This window comes from Myotis yumanensis, unplaced genomic scaffold, assembly GCF_028538775.1.
Source record: "Myotis yumanensis isolate MYYU_CA2020_CCGP unplaced genomic scaffold, mMyoYum1.0.hap1 SCAF_1, whole genome shotgun sequence".
In the NCBI taxonomy this organism is placed as follows: domain Eukaryota; kingdom Metazoa; phylum Chordata; class Mammalia; order Chiroptera; family Vespertilionidae; genus Myotis; species Myotis yumanensis.
Window position 1 is genome coordinate 65,746,876 of NW_027223752.1, and position 23,448 is coordinate 65,770,323.

The 23,448-nt window shown below is 37.5% G+C and overlaps 1 protein-coding gene across 3 annotated transcripts; it reads right to left on the reverse strand.

The window, feature by feature from the left end:
- Nucleotides 1-3,017: 3,017 nt before the first annotated feature.
- Nucleotides 3,018-10,931, reverse strand: CTXN2 (cortexin 2). 3 transcript variants are annotated; one of them, XM_070423408.1, is made up of 3 exons: nucleotides 10,915-10,931; nucleotides 10,580-10,737; nucleotides 3,018-3,454 (listed from the first exon to the last, which is right to left on the reverse strand). In XM_070423408.1, the coding sequence occupies exon 3, from the start codon at nucleotides 3,395-3,397 to the stop codon at nucleotides 3,152-3,154; it is 246 nt and encodes an 81-aa protein (XP_070279509.1). In that variant the 5' UTR covers nucleotides 3,398-3,454; nucleotides 10,580-10,737; nucleotides 10,915-10,931; the 3' UTR covers nucleotides 3,018-3,151. The 3 variants fall into 3 exon arrangements, with proteins under 3 accessions (XP_070279509.1, XP_070279516.1, XP_070279523.1); XM_070423415.1 differs by lacking the exons at nucleotides 10,580-10,737; nucleotides 10,915-10,931 and adding an exon at nucleotides 10,421-10,521; XM_070423422.1 differs by lacking the exons at nucleotides 10,580-10,737; nucleotides 10,915-10,931 and adding an exon at nucleotides 10,326-10,358.
- Between the last annotated feature and the right edge of the window lie 12,517 nt (nucleotides 10,932-23,448).

Genomic DNA, 23,448 nt, shown 5'->3' on the forward strand with positions numbered 1-23,448 from the left:
TATATACCTATTAAACAATAACTCCACATTCTTACCCCCCCCCCCCCCCCCGTTTCCCATTCTCGGGTTTTTAATGATTTTTCACTACTTTACTAGTAAGTACCTCATATAAGTGGAATCAAACAGTATTTTCCTTGTTTTGTAAATGGCTTATTTCACTTTGCTTAATGTTCTTAGGCATATTGCAGAATTCCCTTCCTTTTCAAGGCTAAATAATATTCAATTGTATCTATTTACCACAATTACTTATCCATTCATCCATTGATGGACACCTGGGTTGCTTCCATATCTTAGCTATTGTGAATAATGCTGCTATAAATATGGGTGTACAAATATCTTTTTGAGACTCTGTTTTAAAATTCTTGGCCATAGACCTGAGCAGTAACCGTCTTTGTAAGATCTGTAGAAATATGAGGACAATGTTGGAGTGCAGCAGAGTGTTTCCAAACAAGGACTCTGACATTAGATTGCCCACGTTCAATTTTTAACACAACCCTTCTCTAGCTTGGTGATCTTGGGAAGTTAGTCTCTCTCAACTTCAGTTTCTTACCCGTAAAATTGAGATAATAAAGTGAAAATAGTAATACTGAACTCAAAGGATTGATAAAAGTATCAAATCACATAATAAATGGAAAACACCTAATTTATTGTTAACTCAGTAAATATAAGTCACTCTTTTTAAAAATATGTATATTTTTATTGACTTCAGAGAGGAAGGGAGAGGGAGAGAGAGATAGAAATATCAATGATGAGAGAGAATCATTAGTCGGCTGCTTCTTGCATGCCCCCACTGGGGATTGAGCCCGAAACCCGGGCACGTGCCCTTGACTGGAGTTGAACCCAGGACCCTTGAGTCCACAGGCTGACACTCTATCCACTGAGCCAAACCAGTAGGGCTATAAGTCATTCTTTTTTTGGTATGTTTGGCAGTGTTATATTCTCAAGTGATACAAATATTTTTGTATTTATTTATCTCCTGCTATCCTCCATTCATTGATTATGGAGAGTCAGAATTTTATACTTGGAAAAGATTTTGGAATTATAGAATTCTATCTTTTCACTTATCAAATGAAGAGCATGGAGACTGGGGAATTTGAATAATTTATACTAAACCATTGCTTTTTAAGGTTTGGGAACCTGTATTACTATGTATGACCAGTGAGGATAATAAATAATGATAGAAAGGTATGTTTAAACTGAGTTTTATGGTTCTCAAATTCCTTTCACATTCATCATGTCACTTAGTCCTCTCAGCATTCCTGCAAGACATACAGAATGGGGTTTTTTATCCTTGTTTTGCAGATGTTGAAAAGAAGTCTGCTTTAGGTAAATATCTAGGTCATAAAGCTTGTTTTGGGGTGGGCCAATATTAGAAATGATATATCTGAGTTTAAGCTCCTAAACTAAAATTTTTTTCATAACATCTTAAGTTCTCATTCATCTCAGATGTCTGGCTTGCCAGACATGTTTGTAGAGTTCATAGTACATTAGGATTGAAAGGGACATTAAGCATCCTCTAGTTAGCCTCCTCACTGAAGTCCACTGAGATTAGATGACATAGCCGCTCGCACAGCTGAAGTGGTGGCAGGGCGGAGACTGGACTGCTTGTTCCTGGACAAGCGCTCTTTCCACTAGGTCATGCTGGAAACTCCCTTTTTTGTGCTGTTGATAAAAGGAGAGAGGTATATTCTCAAGACCCATCCATGTTGCCCCAAAAGGCAGTATTTCATCTTTCCTTAGGACTGTAGTATTCCATGGTCTATATGTATCATATCATGCTAAGAGAAATAAATCAGACAGAAGTCAAGCATCATATGATTTCCCTCATATGTGGGATATAAACTGAAAGTAATAATGGACAAACAAGACAAACAAAAACTCATAGACACAGACAACAGTACAGTGGTTACCAGTGAGAAAAGAAGGTGGGGAGGAAGTGAAGAGTAGAGGGGGTAAAGTATATGGTGATGGAAGGAGATTTGACTTTGGGTGTTGGGCATACATTGTAGGGAGTGGCTATACGGTTAAGCATCGGACTGACCTTTTGGCAAAGCCACAAACAAGTCCCAGCTTAAAGGGCACAGTCCTCTCAGCATAATTAGGCTTGACCTTATGACGCTCCCTAGATCTTATCTGGGAAGCTAATGGGCTGAGGGAGATGCAGCAAGTGCTGCCAAAACAAGTGAAACTCACAAGAACACTGTAACTATGGTGACCACTACCTTGTTTACCTCTGGCTATAAAATAAAGGCTCAGCTTGCCTCTGGATCTCTCTCTGAGGCCTCAGCCAGGCACAGGAAGATCCACCTAGGCCAAACTTATTCTCTTTGTCATTTCTTCATCCATTCGCTGCTCTCACTCAGGCTTGTGAACCTTGGCTGAGCTCGCTCGGCACAACACATGAATCCTAAAATTGCACACTTGAAATCTATATAATTGCATTAGCCAATGTCACCTCAATAAATTTCACTTAAAAAGGGAGAGGAGGAGGAGGAAGTAGCAGTTTGAAGCAGGTCTGGTTTGGATCTCAAGCTAAGGGGTTTTATTGTAAGAGATTACAGAAGGAGAATAATTAGAAGGGTCAGGACACTGTGATAATTGGGGATCTTCAGGGCCTGTGGCTATTTATAGGTTTGTGTATTAGTTTTGTGAAAGTTTTTTTCATCTCTGAATATTTTTGACCAATGGCTATTATTAGGAAAATCATATTTGATTTATCCTTTGGATCAAGGGTCCCTTATATTTAAGACTCCTGATTCTCTAATGTGAAGTGGGCTGGAGTTGGGAATGTGGAGAGGGTGTCGTGGCATTGCAGGGGGCAGAAGCAGGAAGCCTCTAGCAGAGTTCATTAGACAAAAAAGGAAGCAGGGATTTAAGGCTGATGTTTGAGATAAGAATAAAGATGATATATATGGTTGAAGGATCCTTCTACTCTATTCATTAGACACCTCAATATTAGGGGATAGAAGAAAGTGAGGAAACCCAACGATGGTTTATCATTCACACAGCAAAGTGGATAAATTAACCACGCATGTTTATTGAATTTAGTGACTGAAATGAGCGTCTCTCCAGCAGCACACTCAAGGTAATTACAATTGTATTCACCATGTGTCCCAAGAGCACAACACTAAAAACCATGAAGCTGGAACTGTCATGCAAGTGCATATTCAAATGTCCCTTTATCAAACTCTTCAACTTCATCTTCCCATGTAGAGGAAGGCATGCTACTATACGGGTCTAACAGGATTTTGAAGCATCTGATAATAAGAAGTCCCAAGAAAATACACAAAATCCCAACAAAAGCAAAGCCAGTTTTTTGTTCCAAAGTCAATGAGAAAGCTGATACTTCGTTGACACTCATCTTAGCTGAAGAGTTGCCACAGTAGGAACTACTCATTATTCACTGTCACATCCTTGTGGCTCTTGAGAATTCCAGCTGGAGTCACCTCTTGGCCTAGATACAAAATTGAAATCAGTTTAGTTTTATCAATGTGTGATATTGAGCAGGCAATTGTTTGATAAAATCTGGCATTTTTCAAGCCCTCTTGACTTAACTCACAAGACGTTTGAAAACATTAGATATGAATCAGGATCAAATTAGCATTGGAGATGCTACTTCTATTGTAGCAATTACAGAGCTGCCTTTGTGGACACATAAAACTGTAGCTCTATATGCTCAATATAAAACCAAATATGGCCCTAGCTGGATCTAAAGGGTCGCTGGTTCGATTCCCAGTCAGGGCATATGCCTGGAGTGTGGGCTTCATCCAGTAGGGGGCGTGCAGGAAGCAACCCATCCATGTTTCTCTTCTCTCTCTCTCTCTCTCTCTCTCTCTCTCTCTCTTCCTCCCTTCCTTTCCATTACTCTCTCTCTAAAATCAGTAAAAACATTTTTAAAAAATCACGTATGAAGGTAAATATTCAAATAATTAATCTTAAAAGCTTTTAATCAAAAGCATTGTGAGGTAAAGTCACTGCTTCTTTGACCGGGATTGTCATCTATTTTTTGCATGTGTATATACAACCACATATAATTACATAGAGTGTAAGCTGGTCAAATTCTCTAAGGTCCATGTTACAAGGCCTATCTCTAATGCCATTTTGTCTGATACAGATTCTGATCTTTTTTTTTTAATTGACTTCAGAGAGAGAAAGAGAGAGATAAAAAGAAACATCAATGATGAGGGAAAATCATTGATCAGCTGCCTCCTGCATTCCCCCTACTGGGGATTGTGCCCTGACTGGGAATCAAACCATGATCTCCTGGTTCATAGGTCAACGCTCAACCGCTGAGCCACACCGGCCAGGTGATTCTGATCATTTTAATGTCTTCTCTCTTTTTCCCTCCTTAGCTTTAAACTTATGTTCATGTATTTTCTTTTCTGCAACTACTTCACACACTAAATCTCAATTTGTTAAAGAGAGAAATTGTATTTTAAAAATTTTGTTTATAAGTGCAGTATCCAACATAGCAGCTTGCCAGAAACAAGCCAGCAGTAACTGTGGACTGTTAGCTATCTTTCCACGATCTCCATTCGTTTTCAGAACACCCTAAATAAACATAAAATTCAAATTAAACAGCGTGTTTCCTATGAAAATGCAGCTTCAAGGCAAGCTCCTCAGTCCCCTCCCAAACAGATCCCACACCTAAGCTTCTACTATACTGAGATTCTGAAACTACAACAAAAGTGTTGGTAAAAAAAAAACAAAAATAAAAGTGTATGCTGAATTGAAGCAAAACAATTTTCCCATTTGATGTCTTAATGTTAATTAAATTAATTACCTTTAGAATCAGTTAATCAAATCATAATGTAGACAGAGAAGCAGGGTCACAGCTGATCATTAGAAGAATTAAGTCCTGTTAAGTTGGCTCTTAGCCAGTGATTAATCCACTAGACTCTGTTATTCTTATTAAAAGCCACCAACTGACGAAATAAACAAACAAAGGTGTTTTCTAGCGGTAGCAATAAAACACTCAACTCATTTGTCACTACTAATTAAAACAAGGTATATTTCTACAAATAGTTACAAAATAGTCAAGGGGATGTCAAGCACAGCATAGGGAATATAGTCAATCATATTGTAATAACTATAAATGGTGCCAGGTGGGTACTGAAAAAATCAGGGGGAACACTTTGTAAAGCATATGATAGTCTAACCACTATGATGTATATTTGAAACTAATGCAAAATAATGTTAAAGATGAATAGTAATTTAAAAAAAAATAAAACAAGGTATCTTCTTATTAAAGATACAAAAACCCTTATATTTTATATTATAATTTCTCTAGCATATATCAGATATACTTTGTGCTTAGAATTTTAGACAGTCTTTGAATTGAGTTACTTATCATTTTAAATGGAAAAAATAACTACTACTTAAGTAGTGGCCATAGTTCTTGGCATATTGTAGGTACTCAATAAATACTTAAATTGAATTAAACTAAATGTATTAAAAATATAATTTTTTAAAAAATACATATTTTTACTGATTTCAGAGAAGGGAGAGAGAGAGAGATAGAAACATCAATGACATGAGAGAATCATTAATTGGCTGCCTCCTGCACACCCCACACAGGGGATCAAGCCCGAAACCCAAGCATGTGCCCTGACTGGGAATCAAATTGTGACCTTCTGGTTCATAGATCGATGCTCAACCACTGACAGCACTGGCTGGGTGAAAATATAATTTTTGATGAAAAAAGTGCTGGCTTTAAGATATCTAAGTTTGAAACATCCAGAACCCGAAAACGTACTTAGTCAAAATAAAATGAACAAAAAAACTTTTATTTGATTTTTTAAAAATCATAAAGATACCACACAAGAATATTTTTTTGATTTGTTACTATGTTCTAGTAGACATGGACCTCTCTACTCAAAGAGATTCCAACTTGTAAGGAAAGAGATCCATGCACAAACAAGACTAAAACAATGTAGGCTTCTACAAAGGAAACAAACCTTTAACATATCCTGTATTTCCATAACAGCAATTCAAGGTTGATATTATCTTTAACATCTTGATGAAGAAAGGGATTCAAAGAGGATAAACACATTTAAGGAGGAATAGAAATTTCACCCATTTAGGGACCAGGAAAGGTTTCCTTGTAAGAGATTGTATTCGAGCGGAGTCTTTAATACTCAGAAGATTTAGATATGTGGAGAAGGAAACAGCATGACAATAAATATGAAGGCAGAGAAGTACTAAATTTTTTTCAGAGGATAGTGAGCAAGTTGACCCAAGCAAAGGAGAGTATTGGAACAGACCACTGCAAAGGTAGGCTGAAGCCAAAATGTGAAATATCTTAACTGTCAGGCTGAGTTTGTAATTTATTTGCCTAAAGGCCAAGAGCTTGATGATGACACTGAAGTAGACATAGATTTCAGAGAGGAAGCATCGTGGAAAAGAAATGGTCCAAGTAGGAAGCAATGAGGCCCTGGACTAGGAAGTAAATGTGTGGAAGAGGGTATGGGCTTGAGAGATATTTATAAAGACATGAGGGATAGGATTAGGCAACTAGTATAATGGGCCATGAAAAGAGAGGCATCCAAGGTGATTCCATTTCACTAAGGCTGGACACTTGAAATACTGTGCTTTCATTTTTTAAAAATAAATTGATTGGGGTGACATTGATCAACATGAACATATAGGTTTCAGATGTGAGTTTCTATGTTACAAGATCTGCATATTGCACCATCTGCCCACCACCCAAAGTCAAATCTTCTCCTGTCACCATATATTAGGAGACAGTGTTTTCATTAACCAAAATAAAGAAAATATGAGCAAAGTGTAAATTTAGAAAGTAAATGAAGAGTTTTGTTCTGGACTTAGTGAATTAGTGGCACAGAGTAGACACTTTAATAGGCAGTTTTGAATATATTAATCCAGACCATTTTGTCCAGCATAAAATTGCCAGTGGGGAGAACATCATAAGGGCCTTATTGTCAAGTAAAGTTTGTGTAAAAGAATGCATCCTGGGTGGAGAGAGTCAAATACATAGAAGCATCAAAACTTCACAAATCAAAATTTAAGAGGTGGAAAGAACTGCGGAGTTTTGCCTAGGAAAAGAAAGATGATAGCTGTATTCAAATATTTGAAGTGTGATCCTCTGGGATCTACTTGTTCTAGATTGATCCAGAAGGCAATTTTGTTGTAATTCCTTTAAGGTTCTATTTGCAGGTACTAGAAAGATTGAAGATGAAAGAAGCCTAGGAAAGAGCCTCAACAAACATTTCTTTTATGAGGAGAAAATTAAATGTTTGTGGAGTCATATATGGAGTGATCAGAAACACAAGTAAATCTGTAGTAGGAAGTTCCCCTGGAACAAAGGAGGATAGAGTGTCTATAAGGTGTGGGTAAACTGTGTCAAAATCTGTAGTGGTGCCCTGACTGGTTTGGCTCAGTGGATAGAGCGTCGGCCTGGAGACTGAAGGGTCCCAGGTTCGATTCCGGTCAAGGGCATGTACCTTGGTTGCGGGCACATCCCTAGCAGGGGGTGTGCAGGAGGCAGCTGATCGATGTTTCTCTCTCATTGATGTTTCTAACTCTCTATCCCTCTCCCTTCCTCTCTGTAAAAAATCAATAAAATATATTTTTTAAAAAATCTGTAGTGGTAATGGGAACTGAAAAATAGGACATTGCCATTCAGATTTTTTTCATCATTTAAAATGTTCAGTTGCATGTCCAGGAGGAACACTAAACTGAAGAGGTTTTTGAAGTGATGGGTAAAGAGAAAATGGAGTCAGGCCCTAAAGGAAACTTGACAGAAAAGAAATTTTATTTGTACAAAAGTTAAAAGTGCAGAAGCTGAGATCATCAGACTAAGTACTTTCAAGAATAAGGATATGATTATATATTCAGTTTAAAAAAATAGAACTGAGTAAATTCACTTGGGGTTCAAAAGAACTATGACAGTCCCATTTTTAATAAAAATGTTGGGATGAGAAAGACAGATGTTTGGTAAGTATCTTAAAAGGAAGAACTTAGACTTTTATATTAGTCCTAAAATTCTACCTTTTATTAAAAATGAAAACAAAACACCTGTCAAAGAGAATAACTGAGAGCGTAGTATTCAAGGTGAAAGAAAGTCTGGCCATTGCTCTAGGTTGTGTCTACACAAGCAAATAAGTAAAATGTTAAGCAATTGCCTAACAGTATCTTCAACAAATAGATGGTCTTGGTAATGTAAGCCATATACATAGTAGTTGAAATAGTACTATTTTCAGGCCTTAATTTTTCAAATATTTACCCAAACTTTCCATTTTTCTTGCTCTGTGAAATGAACAATTTGCCATTTCAACACCAAGTCTTAAAGTGTTTGAGAATATACTGCTAAGTATGCTGAGCTTTGCACGTTTCTTTTTTTTGAAATATATTTTTATTTATTTCAGAGAGAAAGGGAGGAGGAGAGACAGAAACACCAATGATGAGAAAGAATCATTGATTGGCTGCCTCCTGCATGCCCCTCTAATGGGGATTGAGCCTGCAACCTGGGCATGTGCCCTTGACTGGAATCAAACCCGGGACCCTTCAGTCTGCAGGCCGACGCTCTAACCACTGAGAAAACCAGCTGGGGCTGAGCTTTGCACATTTCTATTGGTATAGAGAATAATATGACATAAAAGCAATGTTAATAACTAGATATTGTTAAAATAAATACAAGTCTTCAGTTACAACATGGATTTCTTCATAATCAATAAGTTACTCAACAACTCTGGATAAACAATATAGTTTCAGTTTCTCTAATCCCTGGAAGTGATTGGGAAGCAAATAAAAATAAATCAGCATGCTGTTCCTGCTGCATAACAGTCATTTTAAGGCCTACCTCAAAAGGAATATGGTTTACTGGGAAATAGTACCTGAGTGCAAAATGACAAAAATTTAGACCATGAAATCACAAAGCCATGAATAAATTTTTATGAGAAAAAAAAAAGTTAAGAAATAAAATTTCCAAAAGGAAGTAGAATGTAAAATCGTGTGGCAAAGTTATTTTAAACATGCTGCGCAACAACAACAAAAATGGTTAAATTATCAACATTTTACAGTTTAACTATCAGGGTCTATCTGTATTATGATTAAAGTATTTAAGTACAATTTCATAGTACTACTGCAAATGATAAAATATTGCCTCAAGCCATATTCACTGGAATAAGTATTTAGGCGCCTTTAGTAATGAACAACTGAGTTGAAAACATCATTTCCTTCATGGAAATTGTCAGAAACTGCAATCTCTAAATCCTGACAAGTCATAGGATTGGGCCAAGGGTATACCTGTAGATATCAAAAGGCCCAAATCTCACTGAGTTGCCTTGTAGTTATTAATCAATAAATAAAATATTTCTATGTTAAGTCTTACAAATCATACCATCTTTAGTAGTTAAACAAAGATAACAGTATTTTTATACCTGATATATAGCATTTTATAAACATGATTGTTATGTGTGATGTTTATTCCTTCTATGAAATTAGTTTACTGATTGGAGGTATAAAATGTATTTTTCAGAAACAGGTAGTTATTTAATTTGCATGCAGTATGTGCACTTGCAGAACCAATGTTGAAAAGTATGTGCCCATTAAAAATAAAGAATCTCCTGTATTTTATTTTAATCAACAGGTTTCCCCCCATTTATTTATCTATTATTGATATTCCAAACAGTATATTTGAAATAACAGCTATTATAGTGGAATATGATGTTTCTGGGTGAAAAGTATTTTGCTATTGGTCATTAGATATGATAATCTCTGATGGTAATAATATGAACATTCACAATTTCATGAAATGAGAAATATAAGAAAACCCAAACTTAAAAAATAATGAATCCTCTCATACACATACGTACAGCCCCCCCCCTTATATATCAAGGTTATTAAATCCCATTAAAGCTAAAGAGGTAAAATGAAACATTATTGAGGCCACATCTGCACAGAGCTAGTTAATCATTAGGAATGGCATATGTTGTAATGAAAGGAAAACCTTAAATTGCAAACCCAGATGTCTTCATCATGATGAAGTGCATAAATTTCAGGCCTTCCCAGGGATCCAAAACCTTGGGATCTGCCAGAACCACCCCTCCCCCTTTCAGATTTCAACCTTACGAGAATTCCCTCCATAAGAGAATCTTTGGATGATTCCTCAAGGACTCTGATATTCGTTCCTTTCAAAGCACTGAAAACCTTGTCTGAAAATTCTCAAAATGTCTCACTAGAGAAACCTAGACTATCATTATCATTCTGCCTTGTTTGTCTCCAGTTCTCTTTGGACATATTAGACTGGAGAAGCACAGAAATCTACAAAACATGGGAGAAGCATCAGCAAACTGCACACATACATGCTCTTTTGTTTCGTGTTGCTTTTTCTTTTTGGCAGCAACAGCAGCAGCAGCAGAAACATTAGTGCTCTTCCTCCTTTAGAATTCGAACTCACCAGACCTGCAGGCTCCTTTCCCCCACCTCCTTTCCCTCTTCCTAGCTTCAGGAATACAAGAGAATGAGGACATGCTTCTCATCTGGACCTGCACTGGAATCCTTCAGCTAATGCGGTGGGTAGGGGGAGAAAGTTACTTCTTGGCCAGGGTTGTCTCACCTTCCATGCTTGTTGCCATGGAGATGAAATCCAGCGAGTAGACTTAAGTGCTGGCAGGTTTGTCTGTGTTCGCGGATCTGTTCAGTAGTAATGTAAGAGGCATGTCCTGGGAACCTGCGTGGAGTCACAGGACCGGGGTTAGCGCTTTCCTGGCCTACCTGTGAAAATGTATCTGTCAGCGAGAGGCAGAAGCCGCGGGCGCCCGCGAAGTACTTGTGTGTGCGCGCGCGGGTGTGTTTTGCAGGAGAATGTGCATGGATTTCTTGGATGTAGCAGTGTGTTAATATTCGCTGCGCGCCCGCGAGTGTGTGTTTGTGAGGGCTCTAGATTCTTACGTCTTTCTTCTCCAAAACGGGAAAGACGCGAGTGAAAGCTTTAACTGGGGACTGCATGCGGCATTTGGGGTTGTTTTCCTCTGCTCCCCGTTTTCTCCACTACGCAAACCCAACCGGATCCCCTCCCTTTCTTCGAAGTGCCTAGGCGCTGTCCGTAGTGCTGAAGCATTGCGTAGTAAAACCTAGCTCCCACATAAGAAGATTCCCAGCGAGGGAAGCTCTGATAAAACTCCGATGTGGTTTTGAGGCACGTTTCTAAACAGTGTTAAAGAATCCAAGCCCAAACCACATTGAAAGCAAAGCAAAACAAAAACAACAAAAATCTCTCATCTCATTCTTACTTAGGGGGTCTTGTCGTTCTCCAGACTCAGCTAGAACATTCCAATTCTATTCATGTTTGGATAATATATCCAGAACCTACAAGTTGTGAGCACCTGTAGATTTCCTAAACATTAATTATTGACCTTATGAGTAATTATATTGTCAGCGTTTGGGGAAAATATAAATACAGAATTGGGTCATCGTTCATGTAAAAATAAAGCATAATGTAAAGGTGTGTTATAGTTTAATAATGAAGTGAAGACAAACTTTGTGGTTATTTGGAGTGTTTACTAATTTAAAAAATTCTAGGGTCTTGCAAAATATGGGCAATGTACAACTGGGAGTTCATAAAATACTTCACTAAAAACAAAAAGGTTATTCTTTTTCATTTTAAACTAGTAAACACCCTATAATATAGGTGAATTAACTGCCCACCAAAGGCAAAAAAATAGGAGTTGTTCTTCCAGTAACATTATCATAGCCATGATTTTGACTTTTAAAGCTCACTAAATCCATATTTTTTTGTTGGTACTAAGTGCTAAAGCAGTGCCTCTTGAAATTTAATGTGCATATAAATCCCCTGGGGATGTTGCTAAAATGCACGTCCTTATTCAGCAAATGTGAAGTTGGGTCTCAGGTTCTGCATTTTGAACAATATCCCAGGGGATGCTGGACATTGCTAGTCTCAGAGTCATGCTTCAAGTAGCAAGGTGCTAGAGATACCATATTCTGGAAATGCAGTCACTTATAGAGCACAGGAAAAGAGGTCATTTTCTTCGCTCTGTTATTCTATATATGTTTCCAGACTGTTGCAAGAATAGTCTATTCATGTAAATGCAGGGGTTAACCATTTTGTACAATATTAACAACAAACTTTATGAATTTGATTGATTTTGACTTTGACAATGTCTGAACGCAGGCTATAGTTTATTCCACTCTCTATTTCCATACTATGATTTTCAATCACCCATTCTCTTTTCTTTTTTTTTTCTTTAAATATATTTTATTGATTTTTTACAGAGAGGAAGGGAGAGAGATAGATAGTTAGAAACATCGATGGAAGAGAAACATCGATCAGCCGCCTCCTGCACATCTCCCACTGGGGATGTGCCCACAACCCAGGTACATGCCCTTGACCGGAATCGAACCTGGGACCTTTCAGTCCGCAGGCTGACACTCTATCCACTGAGCCAAACTGGTTTCGGCCACCCATTCTCTTTTCAAACCCAGCTCAAGGAAGCAGGACTAAGTTACATGATTCTGCTGTTGATGTATGGGCATATAGAATTTATTATGATTGGAGACCTTGACTTGTAATTTATGACTTTAAATATGGCTCCATAGTAAATGCTCCTGACACTGATTTTAAAAATCTGTGTCAAATATAATTTACACATATAGAGAGATGTTACAAATATAATTCTCACGAAGTTTAGAAAGTGGGATATAGCTATTGTTTCATAGATCATTTGAGTGAACGCTGATCTGACTATTATATTTTGAAGGTTCCTCTGGACGGTTTTCTGGTATTTAAAAAAAAATCCACACCTCCATCAGTTGATGCAATGCTTTTAGTTAATGATTTTGAATTGATGCCAAAGGAAAGTTTTGACTATAAATTAGGTTTCTTAGTCTTAGCGGGTGCATGACCTTGACCTTTTTCAAACTATATGAACAAGGGTGATACTCAGAGAAGTCTGCAAAGTGGCTTATTCAGGAAAGCGTAATGGATTTAAAAATCCATTATGTTACACTTTCTTTGCTAGATGCTGGGTTACAAAGATAGATGAAATTTGGTATTTGCCCTTGATGAGATACATTGCACAACAACTTGACAATTTCTACAAAGTTCTATAGAAGCACAGAGATTAGTAATTTATATTTTAATCTTTATTGCCAAAAAAGTTATGAAGAACAGTAATGAAGAATAGAATACAGCCCAGAACACCTATATTTTAAATTCTTACCAATGTCTGCTGCCAGTAAAAGTTGTTGAAAGGTTCCAGCCAGTGTGGCTCAGTGATTGAGCATGGATCCATGAACCAAGAAGTCCCAGTCAGGGTACATGGCCAGGTTACAGGCTCGATCCCCTACTGGGTCTCCAATCATAATAATTTCTTGGAGTGGGGCCCATACATCAACAGTGGAATCATGTAACTTAGTCCTGCTTCCTTAAGCTGGGCTTGAAAAGCCAATGGGTTATTGCAGATCATAGCATAGAAATAGAGAATGGCGTGCAGGAGGCAGCCGATTGATGTTTTTCTCTCATTGATGTTTCCATCTCTCTATTCCTCTCCTTTCCTCTCTCTCTGTAAAAAATCAATTAAAAATATATTTTTTAAAAAGAAAAAAGTTGTTGAAAGATATGAAATATTTGAATGCTCTTCTAAAGAACATGTAGTTAACCTATACTCCTGGATAGTCCACTATTTATTTTTGGAGCAATCAAAGTTATTAGAAAGATAAATATGTAGGTAGCATTGTCTCGACCTCCCCCAGGCAGAATTGCCTTTACTATGCTGTGCATTACACTTTCAGCTTATACACAAATATTCCATATAAAATAACCTCAGCTTATAAAAACTACAAGATTGTTAGTAAAGACTTGCTGAACACATGACTTTCTTTTTCTTAATGATATTCCTCCAAAAAACATTTCTTTCAATATTAATTTCATGAATTGAACTCTCACACCCCTCCTACTCATTTAAAGGAGGTAAGTGGTGTGTTCTCTTTTTATATACAATGTACTGTATCATGTAATTGATTTCATTTGCCTTCTTTTAGTTACCAGGGATGTCAGAGTCAAATTAACAGCTACAAATTAGTAACTATATATGAGGACATGTAAATGTCCTCATAAAATAAAAAATGAAGTCAGTAAATGAAAAATAAGTAAATAAACACATTTATTTCTCTACTTTTTGGCCAAAAATTTTGACTACTGGGTGGGTTGTTTTATAAATTTGTTTTTAACAAGATACTAAAATACATGATTCTATTGTTGATGTGTGGGCCCCACTCCAAGAATTTATTATGATTCTATACTAAAATATAGAAAAAATGATCATATAGATAGCTATGGAGGTAAGATCTAATTTATTATGACTAAATGATAAGCTAACAGAAGAAAATTTCAATTTATATAACTATCAATTAGCTTTATTTCTAAACATTTTGTTTTCCTGTTTCTCCCTCTATACACTATAAATAGTGTCCCTTATATGAGTAGAATTATTTTGTTTTGTCAGAGAGTAGAAATGTTAATTATCTACCTTGTTAGAAGACATGGTAACTTTAGAAATTTGAGGAACATGACAGCTCCACTGTAATGAATATATTCTTGAATGAGGGTATTACAAAGGAACTGAAAGCAAGAATTTCCTCTGACAACTCAGCTCAGAGTTCTTTTGAAAGGAAAATCATGCTTGTTATGAATTCTTGCTATCCTGGCTCCAGTTGGCTCTTTGCTCTCATTTTCTATAGTGGGATCATCCCTTGAACTTATTAGACGATCATGTTACCTTCAGCTTTTCATGGAAATCTGTCTGGCTGAAGTTGGTTATTCTTTCTGAGTTAAAATGTTTTAATGTTGCTGTGCCTTTTTATTTGAAACTAGAGGCCCAATGCATGAAATTTGTGCAAGTGGCTTGACCCTCGCAGTCCTGGCTGCCTCGGCTGGCCCTCACAGCCCCGGCTTTGTCCAGAAGGTCGTTTGGAAGGGCGTCTGGAAGGTTGTTTGGCTGTTCAGTCTAATTAGCATATTAGCTCTCTATTATATAGGATGTTATTTACTCAAATGTTAGATATTAAAACTTTCGAATAAAAAACTTAGAAAATGATTAAAGACAAATATAAATTACTTTTGTGATAAACATTTAAAAATTAATCCAATGTTTATTTAGCTTTAGATGGGATTAGAGAATTAGCTATATCCCAAAGTCAACTGTTGTTGTTTTTTAATGTATTTCTGCCTATTTTGAGTATCATTTGAAGCTACCCATACTTTTTTCTACATATATGACTTTAATATTTTGAGGGATCAAGAATGATTTGGAAATTCCAATAAAAAACATATGCCTTCTACCTAAAAATAAACAGATGCAGATAATTTTGTTCACAACTCAAGGCATTCATGGCCCCCTCGAAGTCCATTTGTATGATCTCAAAGTAAAGCAAGGAATGATTTAAAAATTTTTGCTATAAATGAATGATCCATCATCTCATTCCCAATTTTTCAACTAAGTATTGACAGACTTAAAGACTTGGGTTTTTTTTGTTTGTTTTTTAACCATCCCATTATTTTTTGGTTGTTTCCCCCCTTGGATTTCCTTGGAAATTAGATGAAATCATTTTACCACCTGATCTCTAAAAAGTAGCCAATACCGCATGTGCTGAAATAGGCTTTGAGTACAGTAAATGGATGGATTTGATTAGAAAATGGCTATGTGGGATTTTTGTCAACAGCGAAGAAATTATCCAAGTGGAATCATAAGTGAATTGAGCATGATGACACTTTAGTGTAGATAATGATCTACCACTGTCTATTTGATGAGTCCCACTGACAATGAGATGTTACGTTTTGCTGGTAAACTTTTCTGCAAAGAAAAAGGTACTAAATATTTCAATTCAGAGTGATCTATGATGTTTCATTTAATTGGTTTTAATTTTAGTGCTCATAAGCCTTAAGTTGATTCGTTTAAAGTGCACTTCAAACCCTGTGCTATATTTACTGTTGAATCTAATGAGTATTATAGGGCACCGTGGGCACAATCTCCAAGAATGTGTAAGCCATAACTACAGTATAATACATTTCATTGACTTAAGTTATGTTGCTGGGTTAAAGAAACAGGGAAACAAAAGCAGTTTATTCTGCTATGGTCTCTGTTTCTGTAATAGCAATCAGTTATTGGCAAGTAGGGATGTCAATAAAATGTGGAAATCAATTGGTTTATACATGATGTTCTCCAGTACATTCGTGTTTTGACTTCCCAGTAAAAGCAGCTTAACTAACCCCACTAACCCAGCTGAATGCAGTAAGCTGTGGAGGAAAGCAGTTCTGACTATGCCCATCCTCTGCTCATTCCTCTTGGCTCAATTTTGCCACATGCTGTCTTGAAATGCATATTGAACAGTTTTCCTGATCTTTGTGCATTTGTCCTCATTTTCATAATCCAAACTTTCCTTATACTTTTGCATCATTCTTTCATAACTGCATTATCCTTTCAACTCATTTTTGTAAAGTTCTATATATTAGTATGTGTGTTTTTAACCTTCACTTTTAACTGTGGTAGTATTTTCATTAGGTTTGTAAAGGGTAGTGCTCTGGTTGTGAAGTTGTAGGGGTTTTACAGTGGATTTTTCCTCAACATGATTTTCCCCCTAAATATTTCCTATTTTATTTTTAATTGAATGTTTTAGAGTAGCTTTAGGATTACAGAAAAATCCGCAGAAAGTACAGAAAGTTCCTGTATACCTCTTTTCTCTTACTTACCCCATAGTTTCTTCTGTTATTAACATCTTGCGTTAGTACATGCATGTGTTACAATTAATGAAGCAATATTGATACCTTATAATTATTAAATATAGTCCATAATTTACATTAAAGTTCACTCTTTGTGTTGTTTAGTATACAGGTTTTGCACAGTGTTGTGTATCCATCATTATATATCATAACAGAATTGTTTTACTTCCCTAGGTATTTCCTGTGCTCCACTTATTCATTCCTCTCCTCCCCCCAACCCCCAGTCAACCTTTGGAAACCACTGATCTTTTTAAAAAATATATATATATTATTGATTTTTTTACAGAGAGGAAGGGAGAGGAATAGAGAGTTAGAAACATCAATGAGAGAGAAACATCGATCAGCTGCCTCCTGCACACTCCCTACTGGGGATGTGCCCACAAGCAAGGTACATGCCCCTGACCGGAATCGAACCTGGGACCATTCAGTCCGCAGGCCGACGCTCCATCCACTGAGCCAAACCGGTTAGGGCTCCATTGATCTTTTTACTATAATTATAATTTTGTCTCCTAGAATGTATGTATAGAGTCACGTAGACTCTGTTACCTTTTCAGACTGGCATTTTTCACTTAGCAGTATGCATTTAAGGTGCTTCCACAACTTTTCATGGCTTGATAGCTCATTTTTTTAATTGCTTCGTAATACTCCATTGCTTGGGTATACCGCAGTTTAAACATTAACCTATTGAAGCATGTCTTGGTTGCTCCCAATTTTGGGAAATTATGACTAAAGATGCTCTAAACATTCATGTGGAGGTTTTGTGCGAACATAAATTTTCAATTCATGTTGTTAAATAACTAAGAGTATGATTGCTGGATTAAGTGGTAAAGTATGTTAAGCTTTGTAAAAAACCAGCAATACTGTGTTTCAAAGAGGCTGTACCATTTTGCGTTCCTACCAGCAATAAATAAAAGTTCCTGTTGCTTCACATTCTTCATAAGCTTTTGGTGTTGTCAGTGCTTTGGATTTTAGCCATTCTAATAGCTATGTAGTGGTATCACGTTGCTGTTTTTGTTTTGATTCTCTAATGGTATAAAATACTGAACAACTTATGCTTATCATCCATCTCTATATCTTTGGTGATGTATCTGTTCAGATCTTTTCCCACTATTAATTTGGGTGGTTTGTTTACTTTTTCTTTTTTTAAAATTAAATCTTTATTGTTGAAAGTATTACATATGTCCCCCTTTCCCGCCATTGACCCCTTCCAGACCACTCTAGTCCCCTGCCCCAGACCTTCACCACCCTATTGTCTCTGTCCATGGGTTATTCATATATGCTACAAGTTCTTTGGTTTGTTTTCTAAACATTGAGTTTTAAAAGTTCTTTGTGGAGAAACCAAGATGGCGGCATAGGTAAACACCGGAAATTGCTGCCTCGCACAACCACTTCAAAAATACAACTAAAAGACAAAACGGACATCATCCAGAACCACAGGACGGCTGGCTGAGTGGAAATTCTACAACTAGAAGGAAAGAGAAAAGCACACTGAGACTCAGAGGAGGTGCGGAAGTAAAGTGCAGAGGTATAGAGGCGCAAGCAGAAACGGCTGGCAACTGAGGACAAGGTTGTATTTTTCAATCGGGAGGGAGTCTCAAGCTCCCGACTGCTCTGAACTCCAGTTCCGGGCAAGTCTCTGGGGACCCAGACTCATACAGGGAGAAACTGGACTGTCTGGCATAGGTCGGAACTCGAGGGCGGCTTTCTCTCAGAGGTACTTGCAGTGATTACTGGGACACTGAGACGTGGGCCCTCTTAGGGTAGAACTGAGGATCAGCCATAGCTGTTTGCTCCGCCCTGTTGATTCCCTGAGACCTCGCCCCACCCAAGCTGTTCGCAGAGGCTTTTGCATATGAAAGGCCTGGCTCTTTGCAATCTGAAAATTACCTAACAAACTGCAGCTGGGTCAGAGAGACCCAGAACTTCCAAAAGAAGGCCCAAGGCCCTACAGCAGCTTGCATTACTTCACAGCTGGGCCTCATCTGGGCACCTCCAAATGCCAAAAAAGAAGAGGAATCTGCAGATCTCTCCATAGCTCCTGCTGGGTAGCTTCAGGCAGAGGCTAAATTAGCACCTCCTCAGAGATCCAAGAGCCAGTGTACCCAGTGGTCAGAGTGGGACCATCCAGATTACAACTCCTCAGATCCATAAGGGACACACTCAGGGGCAGACTCAGTGAGCACCAAAGCCCCACTGAAGCAAGTCTTGCCCCAGAAGGGTGTCTCCAGCACAGAAGTTCTCCCACTGCAGACACAGATGATTCTCACAGCCAATTGGCCTGGAGGTAAATTCCTCCCAGTGATACCTACAACAATCAAGGCTTAACTACAACAAGACTGTGCACAAAGCCCACAAAGGGATGTACCAAGAGTGTCTACCTCAGGTAATTGGGGAGGCTGAGCCACTGGGCCCTATAGGACACCTAGCACAGAAAGCCACTCTATCAACACAGGGAAGCATAAAAAATGCGGAGACAAAAAAACAGGTCACAAATGACAGAAATGGAGGAAAGCAAACTACTGGATATAGAGTTCAAAACCACACTTCTAAGGTTTTTCAAGAATTTTCTAGAAACCGCCGATAAATTTAGTGAGACCCTCAAGAAATCTAGTGAGACCCTCGAGGTTATGAAAAAGGACCAAGCATACACTGACTCAAATAAAGAATATTATACAGCGTTCCATCAGAAGACTAGAGGAGCACAAGAATCAAGTCAAAGATTTGAAATACGAAGAAGCAAAAAAACACCCAACTGGAAAAACAAAAAGAAAAAAGAATCCAGAAATATGAAGATAGTGTAAGGAACCTCTGGGACAACTTCAAGAGTACCAACATCCAAATTATGGGGGTGCCAGAAGAAAAGAGAGAGCAAGATATTGAAAACCTATTTGAAGAAATAATGACAGAAAACTTCCCCTACCTGGTGAAAGAAATAGACTTACAAGTCCAGGAAGCTCACAGAACCCCAAACAAAAGGAATCCAAAGAGGACCACACCAAGACACATCATAATTAAAATGCCAAGAGCAAAAGACAAAGAGAGAATCTTCAAAGCAGCAAGAGAAAAATAGTCAGTTACCTACAAGGGGGTACCCATACGACTGCCAGCTGATTTCTCAACAGAAACTATGCAGGCCAGAAGGAAGTGGCAAGAAATATTCAAAGTGATGAATAGCAAGAACCTACAACCAAGATTACTTTATCCAGCAAAGCTATCATTCAGAATTGAAGGTCAGATAAAGAGCTTCACTAATAAGAAAAAGCTAAAGGAGTTCATCACCACCAAACCAGTATTATATGAAATGCTGAAAGGTATCCTTTAAGAAGAGGAAGAAGAAGAAAAAGGTAAAGATACAAATTATGAACAACAATACACATCTATCAACAAGTGAATCTAAAAATCAAGTGAATAAATAATCTGATGAACAGAATAAACTGGTGAATATAATAGAATCAGGGGCATAGAAAGGGAGTGGACTGACTATTCTTGGGGGGCGGGGAAGAGGTGTGGGGGGGTGCAGGAAGAGACTGGACAAAAATCGTACACCTATGGATGAGGACAGTGGGGGGTGGTAAGGGCAGAGGGTGTGGTGGGAACTAGGTGGAGGGGAACTATGGGGGAAAAAAAGAGGAACAACTGTGATAATCTAAACAATAAAGATTTAATTTAAAAAAATAAATAAAAGTGCTTTGTATATTCTGGATATATGTTCTTTATCAGATATGTTTTGCAAAGATTTTTATCTTGGTCGGAGCTTGTCTTATTTTTTTCTTAGGTTGCCAGTTTTTTTTCTTAGGGCATTATTTTTTAGAACATGAGGTTTGTTTTTTCCCCCAGGAATGTGTGTATTGTTAAAGATGAAACACTTGCATATTTGATATAAGATTTCTAAAACTAAGCTAGTCAAATAAAACTCACACCCCTCATATTTTAAGCAAAACTAAACTGAATGAGTATTTAGTAAGGTACAATGTCACTTTGGGCAACTATAGAAGACAATTGGAAAGACTACAAAGGGGTTTTATCTTTCAGCTATCTAAAAGGCAGTATTAAAAAAGTTGAAGTTAGTGGCTATTTCATAAGACAATATTTAAAATATGAAGGTTTTAAGGAGAAAGTTCAAAGAATGTTCTGAGGACTGATTAATTTTAATAATTTTTACATAGTATTTTGAATACAGTATATAGTTGTTCTTATAGGACTGTTCCAGAACTTTAGATGGTGTGCAAATAATAAACAGTTTGGAAGAATAAGGTCTTATGTTCCAGAAATGTTTTTGGTGCTAGTTTCCAGAAATATTAGGAGGCCAGGTGCAGAAATATATAGGTGGAAGTAAATGGACACATTTCTTCAACGACTTTAGGGTTGTCAGACCATCTACCTTGACATCTACCATGCAGTCTCCTTAGGAATCTGAAGGCTATCTAGGGGAATTCAAAGTGGAGCTTTGTTAGTGGAGTCAAGAAAATGACATAATTTGTAAGTGTTTTTATATACTTAATCTTATTTAGAAGTGCACGCATTCCTAAATCTAACAGACACAATGAATGAATGAATGAATGAATGAATATAGTAATTCTTTCCTTTGTATTTGAGTCTGTGCCAAATATTACTTATTGATGCTCAGCATCATCCTTATCCTTAGAAGCTCTCCCTTTTATAAAACATTTCTCAGACTCTGTTGCCAGCAGCATTCCAACTTGAACTCTATCAATGAGAGGTAGGTGCTGGTGCACATTTTTAGAGGAAGAAGACAAAGAGAAACCATTCATCTCAATAGCAGTAATCTTGTAGGTATCAACAAATGGCTGATGAGATAAGATGTCATGTCAGTAGCTTTTGGGTATAAGAAAAGTTTAGGACTTACTGCCACAGGCAACAAGGATCATTGGTGCTGGTTCCCTGTGATCCCTCCCCATCCTAACTTTTTTGTTTGTTTGTTTGTTTGTTTATTGATTAAGGTATTACATATGTGTCCTTATCCTCCCATTCCCTCCCACCCGCCCACTCGTGCCCTCACCCCCCTAGTGTCTGTGTCCATTGGTTATGCTTATATGCATGCATACAAGTCCTTTGGTTGATCTCTTCCCTTTACCCCCACCCTACCCTACCTTCCTTCTGAGGTTTGACGGTCTGATAAATGCTTCTCTGACTCTGGATCTGTTTTTGTTTATCAGTTTATGTTGTTCATAATATTCCACAGAGAAGTAAGATCATGTGGTATTTATCTTTCTCTGACTGGCTTATTTCGCTTAGCATAATGCTCTCCAGTTCCATCCATGCTGTTGAAAATGGTAAGAATTCTTTCTTTTTTGCCGCAGTATTTCATTGTGTAGATGTACCACAGTTTTCTAATCCACTCATCTACTGATGGGCACTTAGGCTGTTTCCAGATCTTAGCTATGGTGAATTGTGCTGCTATGAACATATGGGGGTGCATATATCCTTTCTAATTGGTGTTTCTAGTTTATTGGGATATATTCCTAGAAGTGGGATCACTGGGTCAAATGGGAGTTCCATTTTTAGTTTTTTGAGGAAACTCCATACTGTTCTCTACAGTGGCTGCACCAGTCTGCATTCCCACTAGCAGTGCACGAGGGTTCCTTTTTCTCCGCATCCTCACCAGCATTTGTCATTTATTGATTTGTTGATGATAGCCATTCTGACAGATGTGAGACGGTACTGCATTGTCATTTTGATTTGCATCTCTCAGATGATTAGTGACTTTGAGCACGTTTTCATATGTCTCTTGGCCTTCCTTATGTCCTCTTTCGAAAAGTATCTATTTAGGTCCATTGCCCATTTTTTGATTAGGTTGCTTATCTTCCTTTTGTTAAGTTGTATGAGTTCCATGTAAATGTTGCAGATTAAACCCTTATCGGTGATAACATTGGCAAGTATGTTCTCCCATGCAGTGGGCTTTCTTGTTGTTTTGTTGATGGTTTCTGTTACTGTACAGAAGCTTTTTATTTTGATATAGTCCCATTTATTTATTTTCTGTTTAGTTTCCATTGCCCTAGGAGCTGTATTGGTGAAGAGATTGCTGTGGCATATGTCTGAGATTTTGCTGCCTGTGGATTCCTCTAGTATTTTTATGGTTTCTTATCTTACATTTAAGTCCTTTAGCCATTTTGAGTTTATTTTTGTGTATGGTGTAAGTTGGTGATCTAGTTTCATTTCTTTTTGCATATATCTGTCCAATTTTCCCAGCACCATTTATTGAAGAGATTGTCTTGACTCCATTGTATGTTCTTGCCTCCTTTGTCAAATATTAATTGAGCATAGTGGTTCGGGTTGATTTCTGGGTTCTCTATTCTATTCCATTGATCTATATGTCTGTTCTTGTGCCAGTACCAGGCAGTTTTGAGAACAGTGGCTTTGTAATACAGCTTGATATCTGGTATTGAGCTCCCTCCTACCTTGTTCTTTCCCAGGATGACTGCAGCTATTGGGGGTCTTTTTTTATTCCAGATGAATTTTTGGAGAGTTCGTTCTAGGTCTGTGAAATATGCCCTTGGTATTTTAATGGGGAAAGCATTGAATCTATAGATTGGTTTGGGTAGTATGGACATTTTAATGATGTTGATTCTACCAATCCATGAACATAGTATGTTCTTCCATCTGTTCATGTCTTCCTCTTATCCCTTTTTTCAGTGTCCTGTAGTTTTCAGAGTATAGGTCTTTTACCT

Bases quoted from the DNA above. Each gene is read 5' to 3' on its own strand.
- CTXN2 (XM_070423408.1), bottom strand. From the start codon at position 3,397: ATGAGTAGTTCCTACTGTGGCAACTCTTCAGCTAAGATGAGTGTCAAC.